This window comes from Dendrobates tinctorius, unplaced genomic scaffold, assembly GCF_039654945.1.
Source record: "Dendrobates tinctorius isolate UK_male_01 unplaced genomic scaffold, ASM3965494v1 ptg000070l, whole genome shotgun sequence".
Taxonomy (NCBI): domain Eukaryota; kingdom Metazoa; phylum Chordata; class Amphibia; order Anura; family Dendrobatidae; genus Dendrobates; species Dendrobates tinctorius.
The window spans coordinates 22,524,081-22,539,226 of NW_027361738.1; the positions used below are offsets into that span (position 1 = coordinate 22,524,081).

The following is a 15,146-nucleotide window of genomic DNA, read 5'->3' on the forward strand; positions in this document are numbered from 1 at the left end:
CAACAATCAGTACATTTAAGGCCCCACTTGACGATTTCTCTTTTTTCCCAATCGATCACTGGGTTGTGCCGTTGAAGCCACGGCATGCCCAATACCAGCCCTGCTGGCAATTTGTCCATCACAAAACATTTCATTTCCTCAAGATGAGAGGAACCAATTTGCAGAAATAGCTGTTAGAAACATAAAGAATCCCTGAATGGGTGAGGGGGGAAGAGTCGATGGCTACAATTTTCAGTGGGGTCTCCAGCCTGACTGTCCCTATCTTGAGTTGGGAAAGGAGATCGGAGCTGACCAGATTGAGGGATGAACCGCAGTTTACCAATGCTATAGAAAGAAAATGATAATTGTCTACTACCAGTTCAACTTCAAGCAAAATCTTAGGGCATGAGGAAAAAGGTACCTGAAGGTTTGGGCAGCCTCCTCGATCATTACCCAGATCCAGTAGTTTCCCGTCGGCTTGGAGGATGACGGACACGATGGGCAATCCCTCCTCCAATGTCCCGATTCTGCACAATATAAGCAGAGCTGCTTCTCTCAACAGCGTTTCCTCTCTTTCTCTTTGACTGAGGTGGCACCAATTTCCATGGGCACCGGACTGGCCTCAACCTCTTTGCTGCCAGAAAATAATGAGGTTTTTGAGTGCATAACTCCTCTGGCTCTCAGTCGGCAATCCATCGACACTGCTTGGGTCATGGCATCCTCCAGAGTGTCAGGAGGGGGATGCAGGGCTAAGGCATCCTGAAGGCGTTCAGACAGGCCTCTGCGGAATAGTCCCCGGAGGGCGGCATCATCCCAGGAGACCTCCTCTGCCCATCATCGGAACTCTGAGCACAACCACTCCGCTGAGTGCCGACCCTGGCGTGCATTCATCACCATATCCTCAGCCATTCTAACCCTGTCAGGTTCATCATAAATGCGACCGAGGGGTTCAAAAAATGCATCCACAGTCATACGTTCCGGGGCCGTGGGGGCAAGAGAAAACGCCCAAGCTTGTGGGGCACCCCGAAGTAAAGAAATAATCACCCCAACCCTCTGAAACTCTCCCCCAGAAGAATGAGGCCTCAGAGAGAAAAATAATTTGCACCCTTCCTTGAAAGCCCTGAACTCCCTTTTGTCCCCAGAAAAAGAGTCCGTCAGTTTAACCGGAGACTCAGGGGACGCAAGTGACACATCCCTGCTTTCTGGGCTGAGAGCCCCCGCAGCGACGGCACCCTGTACTGTATCCACCAGCTGCTGCTGGGTGCGGGCCATAGAGTGCTGCTCCACATTCAACTTCTGAAACATTTGTGTCAAATGTTTCACCTGGTCTGAGAGTGCCTGCATAGGATCCATTATGCAAGCCTACACACACACACACACACACACACTATCTCAGAGAGAGAGAGGGAAAACAGTAACGGTCATTTATAATGTCAACCTGACAGCTAGATAACGCTGTCACATGTGTGACCAGGACTGGTTACCAGACAGGAGAATATCTACTCACCGCGGTGAGAGCCTGGAGCGCAGCGCTGGTAACGATAGACCGGCTCCAGGACCTGTGGGGAGGGTGGAGCGGTGGTGAGACGCCCGGGGTCTGCAGGACCTGCGGTCACGTAACCGCGCATCAGAGAAGGTGGGCGGGGCCACAGGCAAGCTTCAGGAACACTAACAGTTATACAGGGGATAACGTCGCTCAGAATATTACAATGGTCAAACAGGCAATCAGGTCGTACACGGGGCAGGCGGCGAGGTACAGGAGGGATGTAGAGAGGAAGGTCAAATAATGTAGCCAAGGGTCATATACAGAACGGGCGATGCGGTACAGGAGGGGTATTCTCAAGAGAGGTCAGAAACATAGCCAGGGGTCATACACAGGGTAGTCAGCAAAGTACAAATTCAGCAGGCAAGAGACGTAAATCAGAACAGGACCGAATCAAACACCAGACAGACAGACAAGGATTGGCATGAAGCACAGGCAGAACAGGGTCAGGCACACTCAACTAGGAGTATAAACGACAGGGGATGGCTCTACCATGAGGCTATAAAAACCCTCCCTGGACCCACAGAGAGGCTTTACAAGTTAACTCTTAAACATCCAACCCTGAAATCTCAATAAACCATGACATTATGTCCCCATATGCTGCTCCATAGAATATGCCCCCATATGCTGCCCCATAGACTATGCCCCCATATGCTGCTCCATAGAACATGCCCCCATACGCTGCCCCATAGACTATGCCCCCATATGCTGCTCCATAGAATATGCCTCCATATGCTGCTCCATAGATTATGCCCCCATATGTTTCTCCATAGTTTATGCCCACCTTATGCTGCCCCATTGGCTATGCCCCTATATGCTGCTCCATAGATTATGCCCCCATATGCTGCTCCATAGAATATGCCCCCATATGCTTCCCCATAGACTATGCCCCATATGCTGCTCCATAGATTATGCCCCCATATGCTTCTCCATAGTTTATGCCCCCCATATGCTGCCCCATAGACTATGCCCCCATATGCTGCTCCATAGATTATGCCCCCATATGCTTCTCCATAGAATATGCCCCCATATGCTGCTCCATAGAATATGCTCCCCATATGCTGCTCCATAGATTATGCCCCCATATGTGTCATGATCCAGAGTGGATCTGACAGGTTAAATGGACAAATTGAACTTTTTTCCTTTGGCTAGGTGCCAAAGTGGTGTGACTGCCCCCGGTGGCCATTAGAATTATTACCCGTGGTGTCGTTTGTTCTAAGTTGCTCCGGTGGTGGTGAGTGGTAGTGCACTTTAGTTTCTTTGGTTAATGTGCACGTAATTACCAATCAGGTGTGAGGCGCTATAAAAGAGTGTCAGGTGTGTTTGGTCATATTTGGTGATGTTGTGAGTTCGTCATTTGGGAAGCAAGCCTGGGTGATGAAGGAGCTGAACAAGAGTCCTGGGCAGCCCAGCCAGAGGGGTTGAGTCAGCTATGGAGTCTGCAAGGAGTGCTGGCATGGATTGGTGGAGTTCAACAATGGTATCTGGAAGAAGGGCTGGCATGGCTGGGTGGAGTCGCAGTTTATGGTGTCAGCAGGAAGTGCTTGCATGGCTTGGTGGAGTGGCGACTATGGTGAGAGTTGCAGTCAGCATGCTGGACTTTGTTGCTGAAAGCTGGACTCAAGCATGCTGGACTTCTTGGCAGAAAAGTTGGACTCAAGCATGCTGGACTTTTTGGCAGAAGCTGGACTAATCTTTGGGACTCTGTTTACTGGGCAGCTGCAACTGGTGGTGGACTCTGCTCCAAGGCTGCACTATGGTGATGGATCTGATTATGGTGATGGATCTGGGTGGAGGAGAAGATGCACGCAGGTGGTGGGCTCCTGTGCGTCGCCCGGTGTGGAACCGGCATAGGGAACGTTAGGAGTGCAGGGACACTGGCTCAGGGGAGTACAGGAGGTCTCCACGTCCCTATTCCCTATTGCAGGGCCCACCATTGTTAATGTTACCCAGGTTCCCCCTTAGTATTTAAATTTGCCTTACTGGAGGCGGGGTTTCCAGATTATATATATATATATATATAACGTGTATTACCTAAATTCGCCAGTTGGAGGCGGCGTATCCAGCTGCACGTTTTATTATTTAAATTCGCCCCACTGGAGGCGGTGTGATACACCACCTCCAGTGGGGCGAATTTAAATAATAAGGGGGATCCTTTGTAACATTAACAATGTTATCGCTGCTAGCCGCAGCTTCGTTTGGTGACTTGCTGGCTATTTGAGCCTTCATTTATCTATTGGCGTTACCTCTATTGCAGTTTACGTTTGTCTCTGCATGTTAGGGAGACCTCCCTGTTGTGAGTTCATTTTCCGGTGCACCAGTTGTGAGTTCTCCTTCCAAGCTCCCTCTGGTGGTAACTGGAGGTAGTGAGGCTGATTTAATCAGTAGAGATCTGCCACCTGATAATGAGGATGACGATTGGACCTCAGGAATCTCAGACTGGATTTAAGACAGCCGACGCCCTAGTCTGGTGCTGGTGATTCCTTCTAGTTTTTCAGTTCCTGATTTTCAGCTCTGTTCCAGTCATTTCAAGCTAAGTTTTTCTGCTATTGTTCACACTTGATTTTGTTGGTCTATTCAGTTTTTGTGTGGTCAGCCAGCCCCGGCTGGGGCTGTGCTGAATTTCCACTCTAATTTATCTGTATTGGCCAATTTGCTTTTTTGTCCCTTATTAGATTGGTCTCTTTTTGCTCTGTCTCAGAATATTTCAGAGTGCGATATAGTGGGAGAAGTCTAGTGACTTCAGGGTTAATTTTGCTATCAGAAGTGTTGGACATTAATTTGTAGGGTTTTTGGCAGATTGCAGACAGTGTCTTTCCTTTCCTATCCTTTCTAGTTAGTTTGGGCCCCATCATTTGCTCAGCCTATTTTCCTGCCTGTGTTTGTGCTTTCATCTTGTTTCACCGTCAATACATGTGTGGGGGCTGTCTTTTCCTTTGAGGTCTGCTCTGGGGCAGTTAGTTTTCCCCTTTTCTTGCTTTAGGCTTATTTAGTTCTCCGGCTGTGACGAAGCGTCTATGACCATCGTAGGTACGCTCCATGGCTGCTGCTAGTTGTTGTGGTTAGGATCAGGGATCTGCAATCTGCATAGTTACCAACCTCTCTGGTTTTCTGTGACTTAGCTTGTTTAGTCTTTTTCTCCTCGGTGACCCAGGAGGGTGACATTTCAGTGACTCCAGTCACCCGACCTGCAGAAACGCGATCCCACCATGACGTCTATGTGGCATCACAGGTCGGGAAGGCACCTTTTTTCATGACGCCTATGTGGCGTCACAGATCGGGAAGGGGTTAAGCAGCTGACTAGCACTCTGAAAATGAAAATGGTGGAGGCCTACAAAGCAGGAAAAGACTATAAGAAGATTGCAAATGTTTTCAAGTTGTCATTTCCTATGGTCGAAATGTAATTAAGAAATGGCAGTTAACAGGAACAATGGATGTCAAGATAAAGTCTGGAAGACAAAGCAAAATTTGAGCGAGAGCTGCTTGAAAGATTGCTAGAGAGGCAAATCAGAACCCCCAACTTGACTGCAAAAAGACCTTCAGAAAGTTGTAACAAATTCTGGAGTTGTGGTACATTGTTCCACATTCTTCTACTGTTCAGAGACACCTGCATAAATAATAAATATTGCCTTCATGGAAGAGTCATCAGAATAAAACTTCTCCTGCATCCTCCTCATAAATTTAGCATCAGAAGTATGCAAGAGAACATCTAAACAAGCCTGATGGATTTTGGAAACAAGTCCTGTGGACCATTGAGGTTAAAATAGAACTGTTTGGCCACAATTATCAAAGCTATGTGTGGAGAAAAAAGGCATGGAATTTCAGGAAAAGAACCTATCTCCAACCATGAAGCTTTTGGGTGGATCCATCATGCGTTGGGGCTGTGCTATAGTCAAAGGCAAGGGGAACATTTCACTGGTAGAGGGAAGAATAGATTCATTGAAATTTCAACACCAGCTGTAAAAAAGCTGAAGAGGATGGCTTCTACAAATGAATAATGATCCTAATAGACATGTCAAAATACACAATAGACTGCCTCAAAAGGCACAAGCTAAAGGTTTTACAACGGCGCTCACAATCTCATGATCTGAACATCGTTGAAAATCTGTGGTTAGACCACAAAATGACAGTGCTTGCGAGACGACCCAGGAATCTCACAGAACTGCAAGAATTTTCCAAGGAAGAATTGATGAAAATCCCTCAAACAAGAATTGAAAGACTCTTGGCTGGCTACAAAAAAGCATTTACAAGCTGTGATACTTTCAAAAGGCGGTGCTACTGGGTACTAACCATGCAGGATGCCTAAACTTTTGCATTGGCCCATTTTCCTCCTTTTTATAAATTTTAAAATGTAAAAGATGAATATACACTCACTGGCCACTTTATTAGGTACACCATGCTAGTAAGGGGTTGGACCCCCTTTTGCCTTCAGAACTGCCTCAATTCTTCGTGGCAGAGATTCAACAAGGTGCTGGAAGCATTCCTCAGAGATTTTGGACCATATTGACATGATGGCATCACACAGTTGGCGCAGGTTTGTCAGCTGCACATCCCAGATGCGAATCTCCCGTTCCACCACATCCCAAAGATGCTCTATTGGATTGAGATCTGGTGACTGAGGAGGCCATTTGAGTACAGTGAACTCATTGTCATGTTCAAGAAACCAATCTGAGATGATTCGAGCTTTATGACATGGCGCATTATCCTGCTGAAAGTAGCCATCAGATGTTGGGTACATTGTGGTCATAAAGGGATGGACATGGTCAGCAACAATACTCAGGTAGGCTGTGGCGTTTCAACGATGCTCAATTGGTACCAAGGGGCCCAAAGAGTGCCCAGAAAAAATTCCCCACACCATGACACCACCACCACCAGCCTGAACCGTTGATACAAGGCAGGATGGATCCATGCTTTCATGTTGTTTACGCCAAATTCTGACCCTACCATCCGAATGTCGCAGCAGAAATCGAGACTCATCAGACCAGGCAACGTTTTTCCAATCTTCTACTGTCCAATTTCGATGAGCTTGTGCAAATTGTAGCCTCAGTTTCCTGTTCTTAGCTGAGAGGAGTGGTACCCGGTGTGGTCTTCTGCTGCTATAGCCCATCTGCCTCAAAGTTCGACGCACTGTGCGTTCAGAGATGCTCTTCTGCCTACCTTGGTTGTAACGGGTGGCAATTTGAGTCACTGTTGCCTTTCTATCAGCTCGAACCAGTCTGCCCATTCTCCTCTGACCTCTGGCATCAACATGGCATTTCCGGCCACAGAACTGCCGCTCACTGGATTTTTTTTCTTTTTCGGACCATTCTCTGTAAACCCTAGAGATGGTTGTGCGTGAAAATCCCAGTAGATCAGCAGTTTCTGAAATTCTCAGACCAGCCCTTCTGGCACCAACAATCATGCCACGTTCAAAGGCACTCAAATCACCTTTCTTCCCCATACTGATGCTCGGTTTGAACTGCAGGAGATTGTCTTGACCATGTCTACATGCCTAAATGCACTGAGTTGCCGCCATGTGATTGGCTGATTAGAAATTAAGTCTTAACACACAGTTGGACAGGTGTACCTAATAAAGTGGCCAGTGAGTGTATATATATATATATATATTTGCCTAAAATGGAAAGGAAACATCTTTAAGTTTAGTCCTTTTAGAAATCATTTTATCTTCAACTTGCTTAAATGTTCACAATAACAGTAGTTTTGACCAGGGATGCCCAAACTTTTACATGCCGCTGTAATTCTGAATAAACTAGAATTAAAAGATGCAATAAATGTTTTCTCACATAATGTATTTTTCAGGGTTTCATGCTTGGAAAGTCTGGGGAAAGTCTAGCAATGAGGCTCAGATCTTTGTCATTTAAGGCACTTCTTCGACAGGTACCGTAGTTGTTTCTATGCTTCTTCTTGCTAATAAATATTAGATTCTGAATATTAATATGGTGCTACAGGTTCTTTACATAACTTATATTTTTGCCAATTTGTCAGAGTGTATGAATTATTTAATGGCCAGAATAGTGCACTTTGTAGCCCTTTTATTCCAATATAAATTACTGGAGTCCCAACAAAAACTTAATGGAACCTTGTAAGTCAGGAGGCGTCAGTATCAATTAGCTCCATGTTGAGCAAAAGCTATTATGAGAGTTCGTTGGTTAGTATATATTTTTAACAGAAACATTTTATTGCCTGCCGTGTTTCATAGAGGCAAGGTTCATTGCAGATATTTCCAGGTAGGGTTAACATGAGTGTGTGTGGTGGGTCCTCGAAATCTGAGTATATTTTTTGCCCATGAGTACACAGGGATAAGACTATACTAGAGAGAAAGTAGAGATAAAAAGCTATTTTAAAGTGCCACTCCATCCTTAAAGGGAATTTGTCAGCACGAGTTTAGCCCCCAAGCAATTTATATGTGCATGTTGCTCTTTCAAAACAAGTCCAGCAGTACCTTTACATGGCCATTCCATTTGTCTGTTACTGAGAAATCAGCATTTGAATTGATATGCAAGTGACGCTGAAGGACTATGTTAGGTCTGGAGCCTCTGTTGCTTCAGCTCTATTCCTCACCCAGCATCCCCTCTTCCTGCTTGACTGACAGTCTCTATGCTGCATGACTTCAGATAAAGGAGCCATCTGTCAATATAAATTCACATTTATTGGAATTCATAGTAATTCAAATGCTGATTTCCCAGTAATGGAGGAATGGACCACCCGCGTAAAGGCATTGCTGGACTTGTCATTGAAAAAGCTACATGTGTATATAAATAGTTTAGGTTCTGAAATCCTGCTAACAGATCCCATTTAAAATATTATTTTTATAATTGAAACTTATAATCCCATCAGTAGGAGCCCAGCCTATCTCTCTGAAATTCCCACCATCTGAATCTTCCATCATCACCATTCCAAAGGATGTGCTGCCACCCCTTCATTCCAACAGTGTATATCAGAGCCCTGTTTTGGACTGGCTGGGGTCCCAGGGGTTGGACTTCTGTTGATCACCTGTCATTTAAATTTCAATGTTGGGGATAATTTTTTTAATCTAAAAATCCAGTAAAAGCACCAAACACCAAAGATTCACTTACCTTTATACTGCTAAACTTCAAGATCTTTATGGGATTTTTTTTTCATGGAGAGCTTTGACATCCTTAAAACTCAGAAAATATCATATTGAAGAGCATTTAATAATATATTATCATTTTCACTTTCCACTAATAGGATATGGCCTATTTTGATGAGCAAAAAAATTCTGTCGGAGTCCTTCTCACAAGACTTTCAATGAATGCCTCTCAGATTACAGGGGTAAGTATGAAAGCAAGAGTCTATCATCAGATTTCACAATACAAACCATACATTATTTTACAGCTCACTTAGACTCTTATGAGGCTGGTGTACTTACTTTGAAAGTCAATGCAAAACTGGAGCTTGTATATGCCTATTTGAAGATTTTCCTGGCTAATATTAACCCCTTAACGACCGCCGACATGCCTTTTAATGGCAGCAGTTAAGGGTACTTAAACTACAGCTCCGCTTTTTAACGGGGCTGAGGAATAAGGTTATAGCACCCCCCAGATTCAGAATTTCTCTGGGCTCTCAGCTACCAGGGTAGCTGAGTCTCCAGAGAACATGATTCGGGTTGGTTTTTACCGACCCCGGTGTTGCTATTGCCGTTATTAACGGTATAACGGCGGCCGCAAAAAAAGTCTGTTTTTCCATTTAATTTCTCTCCCCTCTGATGTGATTGCACATCAGAGAAGAGAGAAATAGGGTCCTCCGATCCCCTCGATACCTGCGTTGTCCCTGCAACCGCCCGTGAAGTCTCCCGGGTCGCCGGCGTCTTCTTTTGGGAGAAAATGGCGGGCGCATGTGTAGTGCGCCCACTGAGATCTGACACCCGGCACCCATCAGCAATAGGAAATTATTGCTATTGGTTCATTTTGATCACTGTGATAGACCCTATCACAGTGATTGAAATAAAAAAAGTAAATCAAACCCCCCTTTATCACTCCCTTAGTTAGAGAAAAATAATAAAATAAAAAAAAATGTATTTATTTCCATTTTAGAGTTAGAATTAGAGTTGGGCTAAAGTAACATAGTAACATAGTTAGCAAGGCTGAAAAAAGACATTTGTCCATCCAGTTCAGCCTATATTTCATCAGAATAAATCCCCAGCTCTACGTCCTTCCAAAGAACCTAATAACTGTAAGGTACAATATTGTTATGCTCCAGGAAGACATCCAGGCCTCTCTTGAACCCTTCGACTGAGTTCGCCATCACCACCTCCTCAGGCAAGGAATACCAGAGTCTCACTGCTCTAACAGTAAAGAATTCTCTTCTATGTTGATGGAAAAATCTTCTCTCCTTCAGACGCAGAGAATGCTCCCTTGTGACCGTCACCTTCTTTGGAATAAACAGATCCTCGGAAAGATATTTGTATTGCCCCCTTATATACTTATACATGGTTATAAGATGGCCCCTCAGTCGTCTTTTTTTCTAGACTAAATAATCCTAATGTTGCTAATCTTTCTGGGTATTGTAGTTCTCCCATCCCCTTTATTAATTTTGTTGCCCTCCTTTGTGTCCAAAACTGTACACAGTACTCCATGTGCGGTCTAACTAGGGATTTGTACAGAGGGAGTATAGTGCTCTCATCATGTGTATCCAGTCCTCTTTTAATATTTTAATACACCCCATGATCCTGTTTGCCTTGGCAGCCGCTGCCTGGCACTGGCTGCTCCAGGTAAGTTTATCATTAACTAGGATCCCCAAGTCCTTCTTCATGCCAGATCTACCCAGTGGTTTACCATTCATTATGTAATGGTGATATTGATTCCTTCTTCCCATGTGTATAACCTTACATTTACTGTATCATTGTTTACCAGCATCTGCCACCTTTTGGCCCATGTTTCCAACTTATCCAGATCCATCTATAGCAGAATACGATCTTCTCTTGTATTGACTGCTTTACATAGTTTTGCATCATCTGCAAATATCGATATTTTACTGTGTAAACCTTCTACCAGATCGTTAATAAATATGTTGAAGAGAATAGGTCCCAACACCGACCCCTGCAGTACCCCACTGGTCACAGTGACTCAGTTAGAGTATATAACCACCCTCTGCCTTCTATCACTAAGCCAGTTACTTACCCATTTACACACATTTTCCCCCAGACCCAGCATTCTCATTTTGTGTACCAACCTTTTGTGTGGCACGGTATCAAACGCTTTAGAAAAATCAAGATATACCACGTCCAATGATTCACCTTGGTCTAGACCAGTGGTTCCCAAACTCCAGTCCTCGTGGACCCCAACAGGTCATGTTTTCAGGATTTCCATAGTGTTACACATGTGAGAGAATTCCTGATGCCTTGATGATACTACCATCACCTGTGAAATACTAAGGAAATCCTGAAAACTTGACCTGTTTGGGTCCGCGAGGACTGGAGTTTGGGAACCACTGGTCTAGACTATAGCTTACCTCTTCATAAAAATTGATTGACAGGAGCGATTCCTCATAAATCCATGCTGTTATGGAGTTAAACAGTTATTCTCATTGAGATAATCCAGAATAACATCCCTCAGAAACCCTTCCAATATTTAACCAACAATAGAGGTTAGACTTCCTGGCCTATAATTTCCAGGTTCACTTTTAGAGCCCTTTTTAAATATTGGTATCACATTTGGTATGCGCCAGTCCTGTGGAACAGACTCTGTTGCTATAGAGTCCCTAAATATAAGAAATAATGGTTTGTATATTACATTACTTAGTTCTCTTAGTACTCGTGGGTGTATGCCATCCGGACCTGGAGATTTATCTATTTTAATCTTACTTAGCCGGTTTCGCACTTCTTCTTGGGTTAGATTAGTGACCCATAATATAGGGTTTTCTTTGTCTCTTGACATTTCACCTAGCATTTAATTTTCCACCGTGAATACCGTGATGAAGAAGGTGTTTAACATATTAGCTTTTTCCTCGTCATCTACAATCATTCTTTCCTCACAATTATTTTAAGGGGCCTACACTTTCACTTTTGATTCTTTTACTATTGATATAGTTGAAGAACAGTTTGGGATTAGTTTTACTCTCCTTAGCAATGTGCTTCTCTGTTTCCTTTTTGGCAGCTTTAATTAGTTTTTTAGATAAAGTATTTTTCTCCCTATAGTTTTTTAGAGCTTCAACGGTGCCATCTTGCTTTAGTAGTTTAAATGCTTTCTTTTTACTGTTAATTACCCCTCTTACTTTTACTACTACTCTTTGTTTAGCCACATTGGGTTTTTCATATTTCCTGTCCTTTTATTCCCACAAGGTAAAAACAGTGACTATTAAGGATGTTCTTAAACATTTCTCATTTATTATCTGTTTTCTTTTTTTCTGAGGACATTGTTCCAGTCAACCAGATTAAGGACATCTCTAAGCTGGTCAAACTTTGCCTTCCTAAAGTTCAGTGTTTTTATGACTCCCTGACAAGTCCCCCTAGCGAAAGACAAGTGAAACTGTATAATATTGTGGTCGCTATTTCCTAGATGCCCGACGACCTGCAGATTTGTTATTCTGTCAGGTCTACTAGATAGCATTAGATCTAAAAGTGCTGCTCCGTTGATTGGATTCTGCACAAATTGTGAAAGATAATTTTTCTTTGTTATTAGCAGAAACATGTTACCTTTGTGGGTTTTGCAGATCTCTGTTTTCCAGTTAATATCTGGGTAGTTAAAGTCCCCCTTAACAACAACCTCATTATGGGTTGCAGCTTCATCTATCTGCCTTAGTATTAGACTTTCCATGATTTCTGTTATATCTAGGGGTTTGTAACAGACCCCAATGAGAATTTTGTTACTATTTTTCCCTCCATATATGTCAGACCATATGGACTTGACATCCTCATTCCCTTCGCTAATATCTTCCCTTAAAGTGCACTTTAGACAAGACTTTACATAAAGACAAACCCCTCCTACTCTCCGATTTTTACGATCCTTTCTAAATAGACTGTAACCCTGTCCAGTCATAGCTTTCATCTATCCATGTCTCGGTTATTCCCACTATGTCATAGTTACCTGTAGATATTTCTGCTTCTAGTTCTTCCATCTTGCTTGTCAGGCTTCTGGCATTTACGAGCATGCAGTTTAGAGGATTTTGTTTTGTTCCAATCTCCTCCCTGTAGATTGTTTTAGAAATTTTCTTACCTCCTTTCTGAGTGAATTGGGCTAAAGTGAATTGGGCTACAGTTAGGGTTTGGGCTAAAGTTAGGGTTAGGGTTGAGACTAAAGTTAGGGATAGAGTTGGGGCTAAAATTGAGGTTAGGATGGGGCTAAAGTTGGGGTTGGGGCCAGGGTTGGGATTAGGGTTAGGGTTTGGATTGGGGTTGGAGTGTGTTAGGGTTAGGTTTGTGGTTAGAGTTAAATTAGGGTTGGGATTAGGGTTAGGGGTGTGTTGGGGTTAAGGTTGTGGTTAGGGTTATGGATAGGGTTGGGATTAGGGTTAGGAGTGTATTGGAGTTATGGTTGTAGATAGAATTGGGGGGTTTCCACTGTTTAGGTACATTAGGGGGTTTTCCAAACATGACATGGTGCCACCATTGATTCCAGCCAATTGTGCGTTCAAAAAGTCAAACGGTGCTCCCTCCCTTCTGAGCCATGCCATGCACCCAAACAGCCAGAAAATATGGGAAGCAAGGTGTGCCACAGTCCGCGCTGCTGAGTCCACAAAATCACCTGGGATGCAAGATGTTGTAACAAAGTACTTCTTTATTCCTTCCTACGCGTTTCGGCGCCCTTCCTGGCACCTTCCTCAGGGATATCAGGGTGGACTGTGGACTCAGCAGCGCGGACTGTGGCACACCTTGCTTCCCATATTTTCTGGCAGTTTTTCCACGTTGGAGTGGTCAGTGGAAGTCCTGCAGCAGCTGATACAGTGTTATGTCTTCAAGCCAGTTGTGGGTCACACAACTGGAATAGGTGAGTGGAACTGCATTATACCACTCACATTGTAGTGTCACTAGTGATAGGGCACTATTGCGCCTCTTGTTCCCCCAACCTTTTTGTATTGATGCACCCAAACAGTGGCTTTTCCCCACATATGGGGTATTATTGTATTCAGGAGAAATTGCACAACAAATTTTGTGGTCCATTTTTTCCTGATACTCTTGTGAAAAAAAAAAAAATTGGTTCCAAAGTAAATTTTTTGTGAAAAAAGTAAAATGTACATTTTTTCCTTCCATGTTGCTTTAGTTCTCGTGAAACACCTGAAGGGTTAATAAACTTCTTAAATGAGGTTTTGGGCACCTTGAGGGAGCAGTTTTTAGAATAGTGTCACTTTTGGGTATTTTCTGTTATCTTGCCCCCCCAAACTCACTTCAAATGTGAGGTGGTCTCTAAAAAAAGGTTTTGTAAATTTTGTTGGAAAAATAAGAACTCGCTAATCAACTGTTAACCCTTATAACGTCCTAACAAAAAAATATTTTTCCAAAATTGTGCTGATGTAAAGAAGGCATGTGGGAAATGTTATTTATTAATTATTTTGTGTGACACCGCTCTCTGATTTAAGGGTACAAAAATTAAAAGTTTGAAAATTGCAAAATTTTCAATTTTTTTGCCAAATTTCCATTTTTTTCATAAATAAATGCAAGTTATATCAAAGAAATTTTACCACTGACATGAAGTACAATATTTCAAGAAAAAACATTCTCATAATCAGTGTAATCTGTTGAAGCATTCCAAAGCTGTAACCTCATAAAGTGACAGAGGTCAGAATTGTAAAAATTGGCTTGGTCATAACAGTAAGTACCAAATTGGCACTTTCACTAAGGCGTTAAGGTGAGTCCAGCTTTAGATTGATTCTTAACATGCTCATTTTAATTTTACAGCTACTTTGATGTGATTTTTACAAAGTAAATACACCTGCTTTATAAGGTTCAAGAAAACATGCTTATAAAAAGGGTGGTCCACTATTTTAATTTTAACTACTTCTGGACCCCCTTACCCTCCTCATAGACTATTAACATCCTGGCGGTCTGCACTTTACTTTGCACTGAATTTCTAACATGTCAATGTAGAGTAAGCAGCTTGCTTGAGATCATGTAGCTATGTGGCAGGGATTTGGTTGCCAAAAACAGCAAGACTTCCAGAGCAGAAGGCAAACATGTTTATTACCATGCTTACCTTTTCAATCGATGTATACATAACGTTGAACCAGTGCTTGTGTATGCAGATTAGGAAACAGAGTGCTTCCTCCTCTGGACCTAGCAATCATATGAGTGTAGGGATAGCACAGGATCTTATGTCTTTATTTCCCATTTAACGTGGGTTAATATGGCTGCCAGAGTTAAAGAGGAAATCAACAATTAAAATATTGCCTAAAGTCTTTTAAGACCATGGAGGGAAGGCAGAGTGTGCAAAATAAATTAAAGTCTGATCACTGTTTCTAGCTCTCATTCTGTTGGAAAAAATAGAGATAAAAATAATTTGTATGGAAAGGGTAAAGCAATTTCAAATGTTTTTTTACTGTGATTTTTGGTTGTAAAACAAATAAAGCAATATGCAAATAGACACATAAGAGACCATGTACGATAATACTCGAAAAATATGCCTGGTCGAGAACAGGAGAAAATAGCCTAGCCCTGAACTGACTGATGACC

At 43.0% G+C, this 15,146-nt stretch overlaps 1 protein-coding gene across 4 annotated transcripts in view; it reads left to right on the forward strand.

The window, feature by feature from the left end:
* LOC141095454 (ATP-dependent translocase ABCB1-like) overlaps positions 1–15,146 on the forward strand; it is a 485,663-nt gene that overhangs the window by 360,319 nt on the left and 110,198 nt on the right. For all 4 annotated transcript variants that reach the window (XM_073581458.1, XM_073581459.1, XM_073581460.1 and 1 more), the window contains 2 exons: positions 7,322–7,399; positions 8,732–8,815. In XM_073581458.1, coding sequence (XP_073437559.1) covers positions 7,322–7,399; positions 8,732–8,815 — 162 coding nt within the window. The remainder of the gene's footprint in view (positions 1–7,321; positions 7,400–8,731; positions 8,816–15,146) is intronic.